The sequence below is a fragment of the Protopterus annectens genome, chromosome 8.part0 (assembly GCF_019279795.1).
Source record: "Protopterus annectens isolate FY-2018-M chromosome 8.part0, PAN1.0, whole genome shotgun sequence".
NCBI lineage: Eukaryota > Metazoa > Chordata > Ceratodontiformes > Protopteridae > Protopterus > Protopterus annectens.
In genome coordinates this window covers 1,864,192,795-1,864,216,664 of record NC_056741.1, presented here as the reverse complement: position 1 = coordinate 1,864,216,664, position 23,870 = coordinate 1,864,192,795, and the positions used below count along the sequence as shown (strand labels likewise).

The 23,870-nt window shown below is 42.0% G+C and overlaps 1 protein-coding gene across 1 annotated transcript in view; it reads right to left on the bottom strand.

The window, feature by feature from the left end:
• The window catches only part of LOC122809687 (von Willebrand factor A domain-containing protein 5A-like), a 1,458,063-nt gene that overhangs the window by 1,242,935 nt on the left and 191,258 nt on the right, over positions 1-23,870 (bottom strand). Inside the window, exon 5 of the mRNA XM_044081363.1 lies at positions 7,839-8,061. Within this exon, the coding sequence (XP_043937298.1) occupies positions 7,839-8,061 (223 nt within the window). The remainder of the gene's footprint in view (positions 1-7,838; positions 8,062-23,870) is intronic.

Sequence of the window (23,870 nt, the reverse complement as noted above, 5' to 3'; positions counted from 1 at the left end):
CACTAGGCACTGCCTACTGTTTCAACCCCCCCCCCCACACACACACACACAGACAAATATGCACCAGTGCTCTCCTCTACTGATCTCTTGGCGACCCCGCACCATGCACATAACTTTTTTTCTTCTTTTTCTCACATTTTGCCTTACCCTTCATCTTTTTCAAGAAGCCATAATTTTCTATATGCTCTGAAGTGTATTTTAAAGTTTTGTTTTCTTTTTACACAACCTTTTTCATCCAATGATGGACAGCAAGATTAAACAAAGAAATTCAGTGTTGTTTTTAGCTTTAGTTTTCTTTGCAATCCTTCAATACACATTTCCTGACCAAGACTGCACAGTAATAACCAGTTAGGAAATAACTTTATGAAGCCATGGTTCCCAGAAGTCATAGGGTTATAGATGCTCTGGGATGTATTTTAGAGCATTTTCCCAACCTTTTAATGCAATGATGGCCTAAACAAAAAATCATGGGTAAGAAAAGAATTTCAGTCTTATTTTTTTTCTTTCAAGAAAGATGTAAGTTGTGCCCAAGGCTTAATATTCAAAATAATTGCTGACAAACTCCTAAGGCAGTTGTTGTAAGGATACACTGATTATATCTGGGAATACTTCCTGCCTCCCTAATCCTCCATAAAAGGCAGTCACTGCCTTTGCATTCCTCTAGTGTTATATTGAAATGAAAACAGAGGATCAAATGGCCACAGTTATATATTTCAAGTGACTGCTATCATACATATACATAGCATCCTCACTACTGACCCCTAAACCCCTAAAGACAACCACCTGTATATGAACCTGATGTGTAATTGTGAAGAAAGTGGAAGATAGTGATTACACTAATGTATTTTACTTTGTTGCTCCTAGACAGTGCAGTCCCCCTACACAAGCTACAGTAACCTTCTTTGAACAACTCTGAGGTGTGTGAGAGAAGTAAAAGAAACAATGGCCACACAATGAGCACAATGTCCCCAACACAAATGCAAGCTATAATAACTTCCTGTGCATACCTCTAAGGTTTGACAAATGAAATTTAAATAAGTAATGGCCACACAATCCCCAGCTCTCCACACATCTGTGCAGGGCTGATTTTAGAATGGGTAGGTTTGAGGACAGAGACCATCACTATGTCCATGTCAAAATCCATTTATAAACCCTGGGGGCATGGGGGGCTACCAGACCATTAACAGCTCTAAGGGTCTGAATGTTGTGTGATGTATTATATGCCTTAATTCTGAAATAGAATTACTTGTTAACTGCAATTTATTACTTCTACCCAAAAGAGTTATGTACGTGTCTCAACATTATTGAGAGTGTGCACAGATAAAAATCAGTGATTTTTTTCACACATTCAGTCATAAGCCATAGTAATACTTTTGTTCCACTTATTTTAGCAAATTGTGTAACACTGATACTGCTACAGCAGATCAGGGACTGCTGTTTAGCAGTCATCTAACAGCTGCAGAGGTAAGTCACTTTTATTTAGCTAATTCAGGATTAATGCATACCCGTCATTGTCCCTGATTTTGCCTCAGAATTTTGCTCTGTTGCTTGTAAAAAGTTTAATTTACTGGTAAATCATTCAGGATTACAGACAGTCAATAAATCCAGACATCAGAGTTTCATACTTGCATGTTGATGCACAATGTGTTATTCGATTAACTTTTTAAGTGAATTAGAGTAGTATTTAAAATGTGCTCCTAATTTTGGGCCTTTATTCTCCAATTATTTTTGGCTTTGCTCAGAATTCTTGAGCAAATAAATTAAGAGTTAACAGTATTATCTGAAAGAAAAAAAAATCTGAAAATCAGAAGCCTCAGCTCTTTTTGTAAGTCAATATGGGTTGCTGATATCTCCAGTGCATACCTTGCTCATGTTCATTATCAGCTTTATTGTAATGGGGTCATATCATAGCCCTCTTTAAAATAAAGAGTGTAATAAGAAAGTTAATACATTTTACTGTCATTTTTCCTCAACCAGCAGCAGCAGCTTTTGTGGGACCCCCCACATAGTCAGGTGATTAAGGGGGCCCCCTGCTGCAGCCACAAGTACTGCAGGTACCTAAAGCTGGATATGCTCTTAATTTTAATGGAGAGAATGTCCTCCAGGAGGATTTAACTGAACCATGGTCACTATGTCACTGGTAAAATACTTAATGGACTTGTGAAGCCTGTTATTTGACAAAGCACTGTTATAACCAGGGATATATTTGAATTTTAAAGGAGATATAAATAAGAGTTATTATTATCCACCTGGTTTATTAAGTACACAATATTGTTATTACTAGATTTTCTTGGTCTGACAGATATGTTATAAAATACCAAAATAAGATAATATGCTGTGGTTGGGAGCCCCCAGGTCCAGGGGGCCACCAGCAGCTGTAGGATTCACTGGTGCCTAAAGCTGGCTATGTTCAGAAGTTTTATTGAGGCTAAGATGAGATACGTTTATAAGTGGCATCCTCTCAACCATACCAAATTTCTCCATATTTACCAGTTTTAAGGGCAAAATAATGAGGTGCCACTAATTTCTGTGTGGCCCCCTTCATTCCCAAATTTTCCATTTTCTTTTTCAAATTTCCCCCCTTCTGAAGTTGTTGCTGATGTCATCATGCATGGGGGCATGCACAATGATGTCAGCTTCATGATGCAGACTGCCAGTCAGTCAGAGTTCGGCTGACTGTTTACCTCTGCTCAGTCTACGTACATTCATACTTTGGTTGATTTGTTGAACTTGGGTGGGATTTCTTAACTTTCTTTTGACTAGTGATTATTTTGCACAGTGCACTCCTAGTCTCCCACTCTCAGGAATCCAGAGTCGAGACCCAGAGTAGCTAGGAATCAGGAAGGACAGGTCACTCAAGATGCAAAGGATAAGAAAACCATGCTGGCAGCTCGACTTCTTCCTCCAGCAGGTAAAATAAAACAAAAACGCTACCGGTCTGCAACTAGATTTAGCATTTATAGCACAGATAGCAAGCTCAGTAGCTCACTGTCTGGATAAAGAAAAAAAAGTAAGATGAGAGTGCAGGAGATGACAATACATTGTTTTCTTACTGCATTATAAATTATACAAAAAGGTTTCTGTATTTCTAGGATCATATGCTGTCAGATTATGTAAACCTGTGGTGCTGTGATCTGAAGGATTTGACCGATGTGTTGAATATCCATTGGCTATAGCCATGTAATCAGCATTACATAGAATTAATCATGAATTTTTAAGAAAAAGAAAAAAAAAAAAAAGAAACTGAAGTCTATAAAAAGAATATTTTCTTTGTTTTTGGTATTAGACTGCGGCAGATTTTTGAAGAATGTCCAGGTTTAATTATGACTGTGTTGGAGAAGCTTCTAAATATTTACCAGCATGCAACTCAAGGCTTATAGAAAGCAAACTCTCAGCTGACTAAAATAAAATACAATAAAACAGCTGTCAGAAAGCAATACACCATGCTTATCTTGTTTTTGTATTTTATGTTTTTTTTCTTTCTCACGTGCTTTAGTTGTTATTGGAAAATCTTCTCTTATGACTCTGTATGTTTTTTACTTTTCCACTTTTATTTACTTATGATGGTCTCTGATTTAATTTTGGGTAGATAAGATTTTTTCCCTATGCAGCACTTCATGGTTAGTTATGGTTTTTACACATATGTTGGCCTTTTTTGGATAGATTTTCTTTGCTTATATTGGCACCCTACACAATGTCCCCCTTAGGTGCCCCCTATCTCCTCTCACTGCCTCCTCCACCCCCTATTAAAACAATAAATACATGTACAACGTTACTTTCAGGTTGCAATATGTGCTTATGTGAATGGAGGGGGGGGTTCATAACATGGGTAATGACCCTTTCAATAAAGTCAGGTAATGAAGTGAGTGGCTCTTTAATGCTAGAATGCTTTGGTTCACATCTGCAGTCTTTACTGACTTAGTTTTCATGAAACTTTTGAACGGTGAAGTGTGACACACAAACAGAGTGGGACAACACTCGTCGTTTTCCATAAAATGGGCTACAAAAGACCACTTGCTATTGTTGTTTTCAAATACCAGTACATGGCTTCAATGACCAGTACATGGCTTACATTGTTTTGTTTGCAGGTATAATTTTTGTTATTTTTTAAGGTGGAATGTGTAATTAGCTTTAAGGTGGCATGCACACAGGGGTGGGAGATAATATTTCTGGTTGTAACCCCATAACAGATTTACCCAGTGGATGCAGTGCTAGGAAGTTCTAGGCACAAGTTAGAATTTGTTGGGCATTTTTCCTTGTTGAGTTAAAAGATGTATCAACAGTAGGAGGCTTTTTATAGCCTAGAAATTATTACAAGTCTGCACACATTGTCATATGAAACTGTACTATATATCAGCTACATGTGTAGAGTGTACATTTGCTAACTGCATGGCTTTCCTGACATAGACATGCATCATACAAAGTCTGGGCCAGGACATCTGGCTTGGAGCCATTTTGCTTTAGGTTTTTGCTCTGTGCAGTTCTAAAACAGACTGCAGTTTTGAAGGATTTACTTTTACTGGCCATGGGACAGATTTTTTTTTTTTTCTGGTTCCCATGCACTGCATTACTGGATATGTTACAACAAGGTCTCTGGTTGCACAGTTTTTTGAAGGCATTTGACTATCCCTTTAGTTTACTTTGCAGGATAGTGAATTTTTACGAAGTAATTTTGAACTTGTATACTATATAAAACAGCAAGCTTTTTAAATAGTTGTAATCTCTGTTTTACATTTATTAGATGTGAATTAAATTACATTAGCAGGGAATACATTGTTATTTGAGACTTAGAATAATTGGTCAGATATTGTTTGGCAGTACTTTGAGTGTGAGAATAATAAATAGATTCTTTTCAAAAGGGCATTTTGTGCATTGTAAAATTACCACTGTAAAGCTGGAATTAATATCAAAGGGTAGTTGTTGATATGTTACATAAACACCACAACTCATTTGTTTTAATGATTGCTGTTACAGCTACTATAGCACTATCATAGATTGCAGCTTTAAAAGTATCATCTGCTAATATATTACTTTTATCCATACCTGATTTATTGTCCTAATATACATGCATTATTAGGAGGATTCTTCCCTAAATGTGCAGTTTCTGCATACTGCCATCCCACATTCTTGTTGCTGTCCTTTTCTACTATTGTCCCTGACTCCCTCATATCTATGATGTGCCAGCTAGAAGATGCTCTGTGGTTGGTTTGCATTTTTTGTCTAATGGGTTGCATACTGTTTATTGTTTTTGTTGTATTTAATTGCAGTTTGCTTTAATTTAAGCACTGTTGTTCTGTTTATTTTGTGTTTAATAACTTTGTCTGTTCTTCAGTTTGCATTTAAAGTTGGTATCCCGCAATTCCATTGGAGTGGGTGGGGTTACATAATTTTTCACCATTTGTACCTATTTTTCATGGGCCTCTGTCCAGATTTTTTATAATTCTAGGTTGAGAGGTATTGTGGCACCCCTTTCTACAAGCTTCTCCCTAGGTCCACCTTCCATGGATGTCATAAAAGGACTTCTTATATGTGCCCTTGTTTGTAGAACTGCTAGCCAAGACCTTAAAACATGAATGCCAGCTGGGATTGTGGTGTGCAGGATCATACAGCCAATGCCATCTCTCCTTTCTTGAGATAAAGTGTGCAGATATTTGCCAAAGCCAAGCATACTGTAGTAGAGACTGTAAGAGGATGCCACAGCTACATCTATTTCAACAACTGGTAAGGGCTGAAGCAGACACCTTGTGGTTAACTGCATGGAAACATGGAAGTGGCTTCATTGTGCATGTCACATCAATTAGGGATTATTCATCCTTTCTGACATGAAATTTGGCTTCATTGTGCATGTCACATCAATTAGGGATGATTCATCCTTTCTGACATGCTATTTTAAAATCTGTTACAAAAATCACTTCACCAGCCATTATAGTGATGTCTACTTCATCAACTCTGTAATAAAGAATTATACAGGAAAGAAATGTAGTTAGTGTTGGAACAGAGACAAAAAATAAAAAAGTAGCACAGACATGTTTTCTTTGGGCAAATATACTCTTATAGTCTACAGCCCACCTAAAAATCTCTGTTTCTATGCTTAACAATGCTTGGAAGCAGCAGTCCTTGTACTGGCTGCTTTCGAGCCAGACAGACTGCAGTTATTACATTCTTTGGGGGGAGGGCTGGTAGAAGGGGCAGTAAAGAAATTTCAAATTAACATAAGCACTTTTTAGGCAGGCCAATTCTTTTTTTTTTTTTTGAACATTTTTGTTACATTACCATTTAGATATAGGCACGCATACACTAATAGAGAAGAAAACAAAGTATATTAATATTTTATCATTTACATAGGGTATCCATTGCATATGTTTTCTTTCTTTGTAACCGTCATTCAGTATGTTACATAAACTGCTCAATTCCTGTTTTCCTTTAAACCTCACTCCTTCTGATCTTTATTCTGCATGTATTGTTCTCTCAAATTCCATTTATTTCTATGTAATTTGCTCTTACCTTTTTCTAAAGATCCCACCTGCAGTTCTTTTCCCTCTTTTACAATATTCAGTACTTCAAATACAGTTGCTTTAGATTTTTATTTCCATTTTCTAGTGATTACTTCTTTGGCAGACAATAGAATTAAACTTAATAAGGCCTTATTATAAATTATGCAATTGAGCTCCTGTGTCCCAGGTCAAAAGAATCAGTTTCTTAGTTACAACCATTTGCTCCCCCAGTTTTTCAGACAGAGTATGATGCTGGGAATGTTTTAAAATCTGCTAACTCATTACACTCCTAGAAATCATGTTTCCAGTTATCTCTTTCTTCCCTATCACACCTCCAACATTTACTGTCTACATGAGAAAAGTTCTATGGAGTCTTCTTGGGTATTAAGATACCTATGCAAACACTTACATACAAAAATTCTAAACCTGCTGAAATTTGTCGGCATACATATGTCCTCTTATTGTTACTTGTAAACTGCTTTTTCTGTCTCTTTTCCCAATCTTTTATATTCTCCTCGGATTGATTCTTATAGTTATCATGCAATATTTTTATATGCCCTACTAATTACTGCTTTAATAAGAGCAGCTTCTGTTCTAGGTTTGAATAAAAACTCTACCACTGAAGATATTTATCTTAGGACTCCCCTATCTATTTCTCTTTCCTTACACTCTGATTTCAATCCCTGGTAGGGAAGGCAGTTCGTACCTGCAGTGCAACCTTTTTCTTGGTCTCATCCCACGCTATTAGGCAGGCCAATCAGCTAAGGAACTACCTTGATAACGTTGAGCATCTTCCTTTATTGGATTTATTTTGATTAATGCAGCATTAATCTCACTTAACTGAGATGCAGTTAACATACCAAAATACTACAGAACCACACTGCCGTCTGTCTTGGGGGCAAGACCTCCTGCCCTATGAAGGCAAATCCCCACACCCATGATTTCTATATATCTATTTTTGAAGTTGCTCAAATGTGGAGAAAAGGGAAAAGATGTAAAATAAAAGTAAAATTCACTTTTACTCTTTCTCAATTTCTAGCAACCAAGACCCAAAACCCAGCACATGTAACAACGGAGCTTCAATGTACTAAAAATTTCAAAAACTAAAACTGTTTATTCCAGCTGTGAATATTTGTGCTCTGACTAAAAGTGATATGACAAGCACTAGTGCTTACTTCTTTATGGTTTTTCACCAGTGTCCCGAAGTTTGTCTTCCTTGTTGATTTGAATTTAGTCTCTGCAAAGATAAAACTTAAAAGGGGAATGTTTATATCATCAAGCACTGACTTTGCCATAAAGACAGGCATGTACCACATTATATCCGGAACTGAAGTGGAATTTTACCTGCTGGACAGTAGCGTGGGTTAAGAACAGCCGGCAGTACAAATCGTACAGCTTGGTCTGCTTCTAGAAAGAGCTGAATGACATATGAGATACAGACAGCTGCTTCTTGTGCAGGTGGCAGATTACCCAAAGTACAATGGAAGATATCTCCACTCATTTCATCTTCTTCTAGCAGAAATCCTTGCTGTCCACTGCTGATGGCATCATCATAGGCTTGATAGGCCTAAGTGAGATAAAAGTATCATGAAACAAACAATAAATGTCTATATTCATTATGATTATATGCCATAATTACTTGACCACAAGCTCCTAGCATGTCATCATTAGTATACTACAGCATAAAGGAAATTTATCAGTTTTGAGTACACTGCATTAAAATTTGGTCCAGGGGAAACATTACGCACATTTCATGGCAGAGTTAAAATTATACAGGGAACAAAAATATTATAGTCAAGTGTTTTTCATCTGGCTGACTCATTAGTGAATACATCTGAGCTGGTTAGTGTATCTTAATATCAGTGCCAAATTTCTGTTAAATTTCTTGAATCAGAAATACTATGAGAACAGAAAACAAACAGCATGTGTTGGACAGATTTACTGTCTGAAAGAACACAGTGTGGGTCAAAATCATTAAGGTATAGCCCTGCTAGTGTGCTTTTGCATGAAGACATGCAGCACCATGATAGGCTGTCTCTGCAGCCACATTAGATGCTAATCAGGCAGTCCATGGAGGATAATATGCTAATCAGCCATGTGCTGTTCCCTGGAAATGTCTGTGGTAGTCTGGGAGGGCATTTATACAGCCAAGCAACTGTGTAGATTAGCATGGCTACACCTGACCCTCACAGTAGTGAACACAGCAGACTTAAATTCTGGGTATTGGGGAGTACAGTGCTAAGGTAGTGTTAGGAAGTGAGTGTGTGTGTGTGTGTGTGTGTGTGTGTGTGTGTGTGTGTGTGTGTATGTATGAGAGTATGCAAGGGGATGTGTGTGTGTATGTGTGTGTGTGTGTGAGTGTCTGTGAGTGTATGCAAGGGCTTGTGTGTGTGCATGTGTGTTCGTGTGTGTGTGTGTGTGTGTGTGTGTGTGTGTGTGTGTGTGTGTGTATGTGTGTGTGTGTGTGTGTATGTGTGTGTGTGTGTGTGTGTGTGTGTGTGTGTGTGTGTGTGTGTGTGTGTGTGTGTGTGTGTGTGTGTGTGTATGCAAGGGGTTGTGTGTGTGTGTGTGTGTGTGTGTGTGTGTGTGTGTGTGTGTGTGTTTGTGAATGGATGAGTGTTATCTGTGATTGTGATCAGGTGGGGAGAAGCCTTTTTCTGTATGTGTGTGGGCTTTTTGAAAGGACTGCGAGTAAGTGAGAGTGTATGTGTGTGTGCATGCATGTATGCAGGTATGGGTGGGATGGAGTGGCTGTCATACTTCCACACTGTTAGAGTAATGAACAGAGCCTATATCAGTGGCACATAAACAGAACAGAGATTGAGGGTAGGGCAACTCCACCACCAGGGATAATTCTCTACACGTTATTTTGCCTGAGCAGCACTTAATCAGAACAGGGATCTGGGGTGGGGTGGGGTACAGTAGACACCAGGGATTACTTGGTTCAACATGCCTGAAAAGCACATAAACACAATGTGGGGTAGGGGGGGTGAGGGACAGCAGGCATGAGGGATACTCAATATAAAACGTCTTAAATGATCCATCCATCCATCCACAACCCCTTTTTTTTCATTTTTTTGCAGAGGGGGGTTGGGGTGATATTTCAACAGTGACAATCACCTAGAGCCAAAGCTTACACTGTCAGGTGGCTAGCCCTGCCATGGTAGTTCTTCCACACCATGCACATATTTACAAGGGGGATCCATAGACACCAGGAATTAGTAGTGTGCATTAAAAGGCATAAAAAATGTTAAAACTTTTACCCTCCCAGAGAGGGTATTGTCTTCTGCACTATCATTACACACCAGGGATAAAATATGGCAATTAATAATAAATTAAAAAATCAGAGTAGTAAGACAGGGGATTTGATCTCTGCAGCTTTGATGGATGAAACTCCTGCATTAACCTGCTGGACTAACTGGTAAGTAAATGCAGCAGGCTTTTGTTTAATATGTATTGAGGCTGTGCCTGTAGTCATGCAAGGGATCTTCAAAAATGATTTGCATATAATGATAATCTGCTAATGACATTGGACTTATCAGTCCTTTTCAAGGCTAAAGCCCTCGGTATGATTCAAGCCTAATTTAGAGTCTCTACATATAGGCTCAAAAAGAGTAAGACAGCAGTATAAGTGCCGCATCCACAGTTGGATGATGAAGAGATAAGAAGGTTAGCATTGGTGTGGCAGCTTGTTATTTACATAACTGGCTATCTTTAAAACAATTATTCTGCTATTATGATAGCAACAAGTACTCTGCTATGATACATAACTGGGCATCTTTACAACAGGTACTCTGCTATGATACATAACTGGGCATCTTTACAACAGGTACTCTGCTATGATACATAACTGGGCATCTTTACAACAGGTACTCTGCTATGATGATAGCAGCAAGTACTCTGTTATGCTAATAGAAAAGTATTTCGATTATTTGAAATCTAAATTTCTGAGAGGCCACAGAAAGATGAAGGTTTATGCTCATTTAATTTATATTAAAAAAGTAATGTACTGAAGAAAAACATCCATGCCAGGTTACTGTACCCTCCAGGAATGTTGCTTTTCTTTCTAGAGAAGGAATGGTTCATGAAATGTCACCAAACAGTTGTTCAGTTGTCAGTGGGGCATACGGGACCTAAGGCAGTGATTAGGGCACTGCATTATTCTGAAGGACAGGGGGACATAACAGCTTCCAATGTAGAATTACAGCCTAAGGAGTATTCATATTAGATGTATCTTATGCCCCGGGATTCATGAAGCTTGTGCCAGGCGCAGGCGTAGTGTCGGCGATCTAACACGAGCTGCCGAGTGATTCAGGTACGAGCTGTTTCCACATGCTCTGCCTATGTACACCACAGCTGCGCAGCTCCCGGCGCATGTATGCTAATTACACCATGTGCAGCAGTGTAGCATGCAAATGAAGGTATATAGTGATTCATGAAGTGGTGGAGGCATAGCGTAAGCATGCAGAAATGTAAACCGAAAAAAGAGTTTACATTTTTTTCAAACATAAAATCAGAGCCATGACAGCCGACCAACCTCGCGTATTATACTGTTAATATATGCCAATGGCTAAATATATAGCCATTGGCATAAAAAAACATGCACAACACATAAAACATTTAATGTCATGGTCACACTAACACAAAGTAAAATTGCAGTGCATCGGTGCGCAAAAGGGATCACAATGAAAATATATTTATATGTAATAAAACTGCAATGTAACACATTTCTTGAATTCCCCATAATAGTCAAGGGCATGCATGCTACACCACAACCATGGTGCAAGGGTTGCTAAGGGTCTGTGACAGTGTTCTGCTCGGTAACTAGGAATTAGTAGTCAATGCCATGCAAATCAGACAGGTAATACTGAATCGCAAAATCCCTGCCAGCATAAGGATATACGTCATAGCGTAGCAGTACAACACCGAGGTGTGGCCTGGAGATAAAGATGACATCAAGAGAGGGGTGCGCCACCTTAGCTGTAAGCACATTGGAGCATTGCTAATCCGGTTTGCCTGTTGCTAAGCAAAACCACAGGATAGGGGTGTGGAAGTAGCCATAGATTTGCTTAGCTGAGAGCACACAAGGTAACCGAAAGTGCATGTGAACGTGGATGAAAACTCGCTCGAAACCAAGTAAATGGCTGTGTGTGGCACGCACCACAGCTGAAACAGGAAGGATACGGGAAGACAATAAGGAAATGCTGCAGCATGGTAACTGGAGTACAAATGAGTAATTAACACCTAGGAACCCACAGTGGGCCATTGACAACAGCTAACAAGGCTGCTAGCAGCTACCTGCAGAACAGGAAAGGGAAGGTGCCGTACTGCAAAGAAAAGAGAACTGTCACAGCAGAACAAAGCGAACTTGCAGTAGATAAGCTACATAACACATTTCGCTACACAATCCTGGGTTGGGAAAGTACAAAACAAGAAAGACGGCAGCTGGATGCATGCTTGACAATGGGAGGGGAATTGGGTTGAAAAGTGAAGTAAAGGGCAATAGATGAATCACGGCAGCCAAGCGTAATTCAACACCAAAGGCCCCACAATAGCAGTACCTGCTGTAAAACCCATAATTAAGATACCCTGCAGCTGGAATTGCACATACACACCCAATTACACCAGCAGCATCCATTGCACAATAGTATAAAGTGTGAAAGCACCTCACACACACTTGTGTATTCCCAGACACTCTGCACCATTGGTGTATACAGACGGGGAACTTTTAATATGTACATGTTAGGGGCTGCCATAGCTTTGATTCACCAGCATGTGTTGGAGACTGACGGTGGTGTGGAGGTTGATGCCGACAACCATCACAGGCACCGGAGGAGGAGAAGAGAGTTCAGATCCAGGGTAACCTGCCAGGGGCTACATGATCTGGAGATAGTAGAGCATTACAGGGTGGACAGGGACACCATACAGCAACTTGTTGAGCTGTGCCGGCCATGCCTCAGAGCCAGAAATAACAGAGGGGAACTCAACCCAGTGGACACGAAGGTATGTGTAAGCTTGAGAATACTAGCCACAGGTACCTTTCAAAGGCCAACTGGGGATATCATGGGGATCTCACAGACATCAGCATCCAGGGTACTCCACCAGTTCCTGGATGCCATGTTACCACATGCCAATGAGCACATACACTTCCCCCGAATGCAGGAGGAGTTGGCCAGCAATATGCATCTCTTCCGCCATGTGGCAGACTACCCAGAGGTACTGGGTGCAACAGACTGCACACACATACACATCAAGACACCACCCGGTGAGCAGGGTAGGCACTACATAAACCACAAGGGATACCTCTCCATCAACTGCCAGGTCGTGTGCAATGCCCAGGGCATTATCATGGATGTGTGTGCTGGTAGCCCTGGAAGCTATCACAACTCCCACATCTGGCATGCCTCACAGCTGTATCAGGTATTTGCCAGGGGGACATCCCATATGACCACCTGGTGGGGGATGCTGGCTATGCACTGGAACTGTGGATGATGACTCCCATCAGAAATGCACATACACCCATGCAAGAACGCCATAACGAGGCACATGCAGAAACCAGAATCATCATAGTGTGTGTGTTTGGGATGCTGAAATCATAGTTCCATTGCTTGGACATATCTGGTGGGGCCTTGCAGTACTCTCCAGGCATGTGTGCCCACATCTTCATAGTATGTGCCATGCTACACAATATGAAAAAGCTGTTGCAGGGACAGAATGGTGAAGTCCCTCACAGCCCACCACCATTGCCAGGGGCCCCACAGGCACAGAGGGACTGAGACCACGAACACCCTGTGCAAGCCCCCGTAGGCAGATGGAGGTGTGCCCAGTATGCCCATGCCTTGGCAAAGAGGGAACATATAGCACACACACTAACAGTGTAGGCAACCACGGACTGACACCCTTCTCCACCTGCACACACAGCAAACATGGATGGCACACAAACATGACCCCCTGTAAATTGTCATGCATAGGTGGTCTACTGTGTGTATCCTACATAGGCAGCCCTCAACTATTGTACACACACCTGCCATTGGCACAAGGTAAGTCAATACCTGAACAGTACATTAAGCTATCAGAATGTGCTGATACTGTATGTATAGGCTCATAGGTACATAGGTAGGTACATTCCAAACTGCCCGAGGCCATTCATAAGCTTAGCCAAAATGTGTCTGCTGTCGCCACCCCATTCATTAACTAACTGTCCCTCTGTGGAGTGGAGCCAATTGTGGGATCCCTGAGGTGTATCCACTGTTCCCCACTCACTCTACAAGGATTCCCTGGAGTGTTAGTGAGGGGCTCCATATAAAGTAATCAGGGATGTAGTTCCAAAGCATGGGGAGTACCCGTGACAGGAATCTGTCACTCCAGCATCTTCTAGTTATGGTTGTGGCAAGGTGTAGCTCATTAAAGTGTGTGGCTCACTGTGACATGGATTCCCATAGGTGGAGCATATCCATTAAGCCTGAATTGGACACTGCTTTGTTGGCCAGCAAATATCATCTCGGAGTAAATGAGATGCCACTGAGTAATGAAAGAGTTTATGCAGTCTGGCAGCATATGACATATGTCTGAGGGCATTATCCCTCTTGGCGAGGTACGTCCGTGCCCTTCCAGCTGTTGGATGTGTCTTCTGAGGTACATCCAAAAATGGGTATCATACTCGATTATGGGATTGATGAGTAAAGGGGCACAATAACCTACGTCTGTTTAGATGCGAACCCTTAAGTAATCAGATGGCCTACATAACTACTTCATAGATATGATTGTCAAAGGAGAGATCACTATGTAATGTAGTCCCCACATACCCAATACATCGTCTGAATTATAGTGTCTGCCACTCATGTGTTAATATGTGTGTGTGTAGTGTCCCAAAATGAAATGACCATGCAGTATGTGGCCTTTAGCTGGAGGCCATGGCTCTGATATCCTGTGTTGGTCTATGTGAGGCCCCTTGAAGGATGTCTGTGGCAGCTGGACTGTCAGTTATGGCTCCCAGTCTGCAGTAATCATCAAACACAGCCTGATGTAGTCCACCTGTGTTAGCCTGTACATCTGAGAATTTTATGGCAAACAGTAGGGGTCCCAGGACTGAGTCCTGTGGGACATCAGTTGTGACTGGTCAAGAGTTGGACCTGGAGGCTGCTAGGCTTACCATGTGGGTTCTGTGTGTAAGCCTGTTGGCAAACCAACCTGTGATGTATGGGTGTACTTACTGGCTGGTGAGTGTACAAATAATACCTGAGTGGGGAATGGTGTCAAAACCCTTGGCGAGGTCCAGGTAGTATGTGTGAACTACCACACACCACACCTAAAGTCTAGGTGACTGTAAGATGTCAAACAGGTTCAGTAGGCATGATCTGCACTCAATCAAGCTGACCTGGGTTGGGTCATGTGTCTGGAGGTTACCATTGTCTATGTTAATGAGTGCCATGAGGATGCGCTCCATAGCCATGCAGATCAGGCTACTCAGGCTTATGGGATGATAGTTACCATGGTTAGTTGTGTCACCACCTTGGTGGAGTGGAATAGCTGTTGCCATGCTCCAGTGTATGGCCATGCAGCCTGTGTAGAGGCTGATGCTGAATTGCTATATTAGGCAGGGGGTCACTTTGTCTTGTAGTGTCTGCAGGATGCAGTCTGGGACACCATCTGCCTCCATTGATGCTCTGTCATGCCATTTGAAAGGGCCATTACCACCTGTATGTCTCAGATATCTGGGATACTGTACGTTTTGGGTATTGTTGTGGGCCCTGTAGGGGGTGAAGCTTGCTCCGAATGTATCAAGTGTGTTGTTGATATCAGTAGGGTCAGTATATTCAGTGCAATATTGCACCAGCACAGTGCAAATCTGCGTGTTACTGCTTACATCCTTGACACAGCCAAATAAGCCTTTGTGGTCATATTCCAAATCCATGCCTATTTACCTGTGGATGTCAGCCTTGGATTACACGAGTAACATAAGTATCTTGCTAATACTGGTCATGGACGTCTGCATGTCTTGGGATTTGCTGTTGTTCTGGACTACTGTCCTACTTCTGTTGTATAGCCTGTATAATGCAGGGGTTAAGCAGACTGGTGTCCTTGTGTAGGAGTAGCGAGTCCTGGTTTACCTTTGATGGCACGACCCATACATCTTTGTAGGTGCTTATAGAGTGCATTTGTAATTCTGTCTGTATCTTGAGCAGTGTCATCCCTGAGCATGGGGGCTGTGAACCCTCCCACCTCTGTCATTAGTACTGTGAATTTAGCTGTAGGAAAGGTATTCACTGTGTGTTCCTTGGGTGGGGGAGATGGTTGGGAGTGGAAATCATCAGTGAATAGTTAATGGTCAGATCTAATCAGTGACCGGTTTACCTTTGTTGTAGTGCACCTGTTGCACATGTCAGTGATTACCACTTCTAGTATGTTTTCACCTCTTGTAGGTCCATCCACCAACTGATACAGGCCATATGAGGTGATAAATCCCAGGACGTGCTGGGCCTGGAAGTGAATACTTGAGTAGGTTATCCAGTTAAGTGTAGGGTAGCTGACATTGACCAATAACATTAGGACTGTCATATTTACCACTGTCTCCAGATAGTTGTAGTGGTGCTCCTGGGTCATGGAGGGTTATCTGTAGCAGCTCACAGTTTGCATTGCAGTCATGGCTGATGTTAGCTGCACATGGATGATCACAGAGGTATCATGCTGCCCCACTAACTTGGAGGTGTAGGTATCCTCGATGAATATGGATACACCCCCTCCATGTCTGCGCCAGTCCATGTTCAGTGGCTGAAATGTGTGTTATGGGTTGTAGTCTGGTAGTGTCGGTGTGCTCACAGGAGCCTTATGCAGGTCCCAGTCACAGAACAGATGTTGATGTTGTCCATACTGAGGGGTGCTGCGAGTGCGTGCATGTTGGGAGTACTACCCCTGGTGTTGAGTAGCTTAACCCTCATTGATTCCGCTATTGTGCAGTTCATGGAGGTGGGATTCACCTCTGAGACCTGCCTAAAAACGGCACCATGGGGGCGCCAATAGCCTTGCTCAGCATTCCAAAGCCTTAGGCTGACACACGCAAGTTGGTATGGCATTGTTGCAGGCATGTTTCCCATCTGTGCTTGTGTCCCATCTTTCCTGTAGGTAACCTACTGGTAAGTAATGCAAAGCCTGAAACCTATACAAGTCCACTAGCTGCCAAGATAGGCTTTTGGAGTGATTATGTATCAGTAGTCTGTATGCTATTGCTGTACTTAACTGTTGTCTGACTATATGGTGATTTTACACTGCATATTGTTATCAGAAAACTCTGTATAATCACATATGATGTTGGAGATGGCCTGCACTGTACAGGTTCACAGATAGGTAGTAGGCTATCTGCCCAAGGGCATTTAGAAGCATAGCTACAGTATGGTGGCTTTACCTGCACCACTGATGAAGTAACTGAGCCTCTGTCAAGCATAGCCAATTAAGTGATTCCAGGCAGTGTTGTTTGATGCTGTTGAAGACTGGGGTGCTGTAGGGTGATAGGGGCACACAGTGATCTCAAAAGGGCATGTTAACATGACAACCCAACAGCATTCAATTTTCCCAACAGGTCTTGCAACTATAAAACTGGAGTGGCTCCCCCACACCCTGGCTGTATGTTTCTGGGACACATGATCCCAGAGGTGTATATACTGTTGCCCAGTCACACATCAAGGTTTCCCCTGAAGTGTGTCAGTGAGTGGCTATGCCAAATGTAGTTAGGATGTTAATGTCTCTCAATTCATGTGTTATGTCGGTATTTTGAGAAGCTCACTGGGTCTGGGTGGCTCCGCCTGTTGCGTAGCCAAGCTTACACATAGGATTCATGGACATAGGAAATAGGCAGAAGGAATGTTAATGTCAATAGTGTAATGGCTACAGCATTTGCATAATATCTGTGCAGTCCTGGTTCAAATCCCAATAAAATCAGAGATGATTTACATATTACATAGTATACCTTAACCACAGCTTGCATATATAGGTAGTATTCCACAGAATAATAAACATTTGGAACACACATAAACCCATGTGTGCTGGAGAGTACAGTTAACAGAATGTAAAGTTACGTAAGCACATAGTGAGATGTTATGTCACTGAAATGTATATATTCTGAGTAGTTAGCAGAAGTGGCCATATTTGCGTGCACAGGTTGTAGGATGTAAAGTTTGTTTAACTGTGTACAACCGCTGGTATAATGTCACACAAAGCCCATTAAACCTGAGTACAACGGCTTAAATTAGCCTTATTCCGTAGTAAAACATGTCTAATACATCGCAGGTGTTGAACCCTGGACCATGCATACCTAGTCATGGGACCTAACACTAAGCCACCTAACATGTATACATGATAAGTGGTCATTAGCCTACACCTTATACTACAGACATTTCACAGTATAGACCACAAATGGGACAGTCACTTTGTGTAATATACTGTAATGTGTGAATTAACATATGCAAGTCTACATATGTATAAGTGTTACAAATTAATACTAAATATATATATATACACATATATATATATATATATATATATATATATATATATATATATATATATATATATATATATACATATACATATATATATGCATGTCACTGATGTGTGCACATAGAAATATGTATATCTATATATATATATATATATATATATATATATATATATATATACATATATGTGTGTGTGTATGTATGTATGTATGTATACAGTAACATCTATAACTATATATATATATATATATATATATATATATATATATATATAGATATATATATATATATATATATATATATATATATATATAAACATCTATGAACAGACTTTGCGACACAGAAGCATTCCAAATGGATAGAAGTGTACGCAAAACACATGCCGCTCTGGTATTATAACTATTAATATAAACCTAATTCCCCATAGAAGCAATGGTTGCTGTGTATGTGGAGATCGGTGTGGGGGAGGACCGCTGGCTAATGGAATATGCATCAAGGAGGGCCTGTGTCAAATGTTCATTACGTGAAATGGAGGGGTACACATGGAGTATGGGCACAATGTATAAAGGACACAAAACAAGAACCATTCTCATCCATAATACACCATGTCGGGTCACATTGCAAACTGACTTCAACAAACATATGAACATTAACAGGTATCATACATATGTACACCAACTGACTTACACATTTGTTTGCAGTAGTGTCATTTTGAGGTCCCGAATAAGGGATGTTGGATGCAGGTTATTAAAGCACTTTTAAGCAGACATTAGCAGGTTATTGCACCAGTAAGTGCCGGTAAGCGGCGCTTAAACATGACTACATGGATAAGTGCCACACAGGTTTAACCTTTGCTGAACATTGTGCAGGCAAAGCCGCCCACAACCGCTGAAATGTGCGTTAATCACCCTTGCACTACCAGTGCTTGCTCTGAGAGGTAAAATGACCACTGCCAGGATTAGAACACACAACCATGTACTCAGTCTTCACAATAACCTACCACTAAGCTACCTGAGATGTACCAACAGCAGTTGTGTATTCTGACAGGTTAAAACACAAAAGGGAGGATTGTGTAGAAATGTACCCAATGAAAGGTGTATGCTATACACACACATATACATATATATATATATATATATATATATATATGTGTATATATCTATATATATATATATATATATATATATATATATATATATATATATAAATCAACATATATAGAGAGAGAGGCAGAGAGAGATATATGTCGATATATAGGGATATACATATATATGTAGATATATAGATAGGTTAACAACATCTACACAACCATGGAGGTACATATAAATGGGATACCTACCAAATACCGAATGCTTGAGATACCAATGCGCATAAACACGTGGCTTAAAGACTGAAATACCACAGTAGCACAACACCAGAAGCGTAAGTGTTAAAATCCCGATGTTAAGGGACATTTAGTTAGTGCTTCTGGTGTTGTGGTTCAGGTAGGTTACTGTGTATAAGTGTGTTTCTGAGGGCTGTAGTGTGTGTAAGTGTGTGTTCCGAGTGTGGTGTGTGTTCCTGGGGGACTGTAATGTGTGGGTGTGGGTTTGCTTTGCGCATCTGTGCAATCTAGGAGGTAGAATATTAAAGTAGGGAGGCATGGGGGGCACAGCTACCCACATGGGGGGTGCAGGGGGGGCTACACATAGTGTAGGATGGTTTGTTTGGATGTGGTGGGAAGCAGTGTGTGTGTGTGTGTGTGTGTGTGTGTGTGTGTGTGTGTGTGTGTGTGTTGTTTGTCTCCATCTGCCTGAGGACTGAATAATGCTTTTAGACTGCTCACACTCCATACAATTCCTATACCCACCTTTGGCAAGGCTGATGATGTCACCCACATAGAAATACACCTCGGGGAGTGCCGTGACCCAGTAATCTCGGTAGCGCGTTCTGTAACTGCGTAATGCTGTAGTATAATAAAGTAGTTAGGTCGGTGTTCTAATCCCAGACTTGCCAACTGTGTGTGTGTGTGTGTGTGTGTGTGTGTGTGTGTGTGTGTGTGTGTGTGTGTGTGTGTGTGCGTGTCTGCCTGTGTGAGACAAGTACAGTGCTTTGTAGAGTAGGCACTCTCTGGACAAGTCACATGACCACCTTTGTCAATCCTGCTGTTGTCACCCACCTAGGAATACACCTGTAAGAGTGCTGTAACCCAGTATTCACCGTAGCATGTGCCCTAAAAGCGTACTGCTGCAGTGTGATACAGTAGGTAGGGGTTCGAATACAGGACATGGCAAGTGTGTGTGTTTGGCTGTCAGAGCCTGTGTAGAGGTGGCTGTGAGTGTCAAACCACTGGACATGTTGCGGAGTGGATTCTGTAGTTTTCCTATATGGTGTCCGTCTTATGACACATTGGCCACGTCACGAGGAGTTCAGCTGTCAGTCAGCCATGGGACTGTGTTGGCAAAAGGCCTGGTGAACAAAGTATGCAACCCTACTAGTACCCGGTATATGTCCTGCACCCATATGCCATACACAGACACACTTGCCTAGGATATCCCACTATGTTGCTAGTACCATGCACATTGATGACATATAGTAGGCATGGTGTGAATGCAGTGGGCTGCAGAGGACATGGCACCCTGTACAGCGGTACAATAGGCACATATTTGCGGACAATGTGCCTTCACTATGTTCCCCACTGGATGCCTGCAACATATGTGGTGCCATCAAATGTGATCTACAGAGGCCATACAATGCTGTACACATGTGCCCTGTATGGACCAATGCCACTGACACTAGGGAATACCTGTATCATGCTATCAATGCAGGTTCAGGGTTGACCTGATGACTATAAGCAGGTTTTGCCACACCAGGCCAGTATTGGCATATCGAGGGATAACAGTCTGTGTACATAACATGTGCCTGCCAAACCAGGTACACCTGTACATGTCACTGTACAGTATTGTGGGACATGCACATCCCAGGCAATGTCCATGTGAAGGACTATCAAACACAGACATAGCATGCATTGCAAAGCTATGGCCATACACATTGGTAACCAGGATGTCAGGGCAGATCATGCACTACCCATCTGTATGGAACATTGTAGACACTACACCCCTGTGCCGCACTGCACACCATTGTCGGGTGATGCGATGCCAAGGATTACCCCTCATCCAGCCTTGTACAGCCATCTTGCACAGCCAGACACTACACACCCATGAAGCAATGCATACATGCATGCCAGTACTGGCACCTTGTGTCTGTTTGTGGGTTATGATGCTCCCAACCACAGTCACTCCCAGTATAACCCTTGTTGGCATACTAACAGATGTCAAACACTTTCACATGCCCTAGCCCATAGAACCTCCAGATATCCCTTGTGGTGCATGTAGTCCTGTGCATTACTGCAGTGTGGCAAACTAAGTAGTTAGGTTGTGTATTTGTGGCCCTGGAAAAGAGTGTCAATGCGAGTCCATTAGAGAGTGTGGTTGTGGTGACAATGGCATCTGTTCATGTGGACAGCCATGTGTGCTACACCTAATGTATGTCTACTATATCTCTGTTGCAGATGTCTCTCACCTACACACATATATGTTCTTACAGCACAGCAACATGTCGGCTTTGTGGCACATGTAGTAACTTCATGCACATATAATAGTAATGACTAGTCAGTCATGGGTTTGACCCCTGTACTGTTAGGTGTGTGGCAGGTGATGCTTAGGGTTTAGTCTCCAAGCCCTTCTCTGGTGTACTTTGCCTGTCCCTCTCAAACACACTCTGGTGGATGTGGAGGTGTACACCTGCTTGGCAGCAGCATGTGTATTGTAAGTGATGGACATGATCAGATGATGGCCTCTGCACCTATTGCAGTCTTCCTCTAGCTGATTGCATGTGGAACAGCTGTGATGGTGTTCCCATAGCCATTCACAAGATAAACACAGTACACTATCTAGGAACTTCATGTTGGTATTTGGCCATGACAATCGCTGTGAGTGGTACCTGGATGTGGTGTTCTGAAACGGCATCACAGATGATATCTGGATGTACATCAAACATCATACACAGTGGGAAATAGCCTAAAGACAGGAGGTGATGTGCCACACATGACTACAGCATGTAAGTGTAGCTATGCTGCGTTGAGACTACTGCCTCTTTAACATGTTGTGTGTATTAATGGCTATGATGCATGTTTTAATACAGACAAGACAGTACTTTGTTCATGAGGGACCCCCAACTGTAGGGCCATCTGTGAACTGGTCAGTGTGTGGAACCATTTGTTTCCTGTGTTACACACTGGACACACATCTGTGCACAGCAGGAGCAAAGTGTGAGGATTGTAGACCGTACATGATGATAGGGATGTGTTACTGCCATCACATCCCTGACTGGACATATGTCACATGAAACAGTGGTATGACAGACGCTGTCTGGCGTTCCCAGTGACAAGCCAATAATGGGCAACTGTTCATAGGTGCGGTCACACGTCTACTACACATTGTACAGATGTCATGCAGTATATATGCATGTGTTGTGCTCCCTCTGCAAATGTATACATCTGTTGTGTTGGGTTGATGGTGATATCTACGCATACTGTTGTAGGTAATCCTGAATGCTGTTGTCTATCACTAAGCCATATGTGGGCTTAAACTGCAACACCATAGGCTGTATGGGTTGGGAGGTCCCGGCAGAACTTCTTGTCACACTTCAGCTGACCATGGCACCGGGCACCAGCACATTGGGGGCCCAGCCTTGGACCTCAACCTCTGTTGGCTCTGCACCACCTTCTGGTGGTACCACCACTGAGGATGGGGCATGTCCTCCTGGGAGCAGGACCAGACAGGAACATGTCTGCTGTCGTGCGGTCCTGGAAGTGTTGCGTTGGGAGCTCACTAAGGGGTTCAAAAGCCAGATATGCAAGCTCAAGGGTGGAGTGTCACATTTACAGGGTGATGCTGCCCCTCCTGGACAGCCCCCAGCACTGCCTCCTTTGCAGCTGTTTAGGTGCAGTGGCGGCTGCCCATGGCTGGGGACCTCCTTCCCACTGTTCCCAAGGGCTTGTTTATGCCGAACACCCATCCCCGTCTGAGGTGTATCATCCCACATGTGTCATCTACTGACCCTGTATGCTGTCTTGTCTGTGATCCTACCCTACCTATCCTCCACGGCCATACCTACTCTCCTTCCCCCACATCCGACCCTCACCCTATGGAAACATAAGGCCAATCAGCTACTAGGACAACATCTGTCCTATACATAGCTGTCCATTTCACACACATGCCCACTGGACACATGTAACCCTTGTAATATGCATCACAACATACTCCTGTTATCCTCACCCCTGTCCCTCAGCCACATGATTCTGGTATGTACAGCACTCCTAAATGGTCCTAGTACACATGATGAGGATGACCCCATTGTACATACAACACTACCGGTTCCTCTAGGGTTACCCCATTTACCTTTATCATGATGATGATGGTGCACACAGCACCTTGCATGAGTACTGTTCACACATAATGATTGGACAGGTACTGTTGTGTTAATGTACATTACATGCACAGAGTGATGTATACAGCCAATGTACAACTGTTTGCGTGTATGAATGACACATGTCTGTCTGAGGGAGTCTTGAGATTACATAGGACAACACCACTACATAATACAGGCATCGCTGGTGTTTCCCTTTTCATTCGTTTGTAATGCTTTGTTGCCACATGGTATGTTCCTGATATATCTCTATATATGTATGTAGCTATATGCTGGACATAAACACTCAAATATACATCTACATGATGGGATACATTCCTATACTGTTGAATGACTGTGCTGTATGATATGTTTGTGGTACTGTCCGTTGTCTGTATATCTGCCATGGCGTATTGGTAAATCACATTAGCTGTGT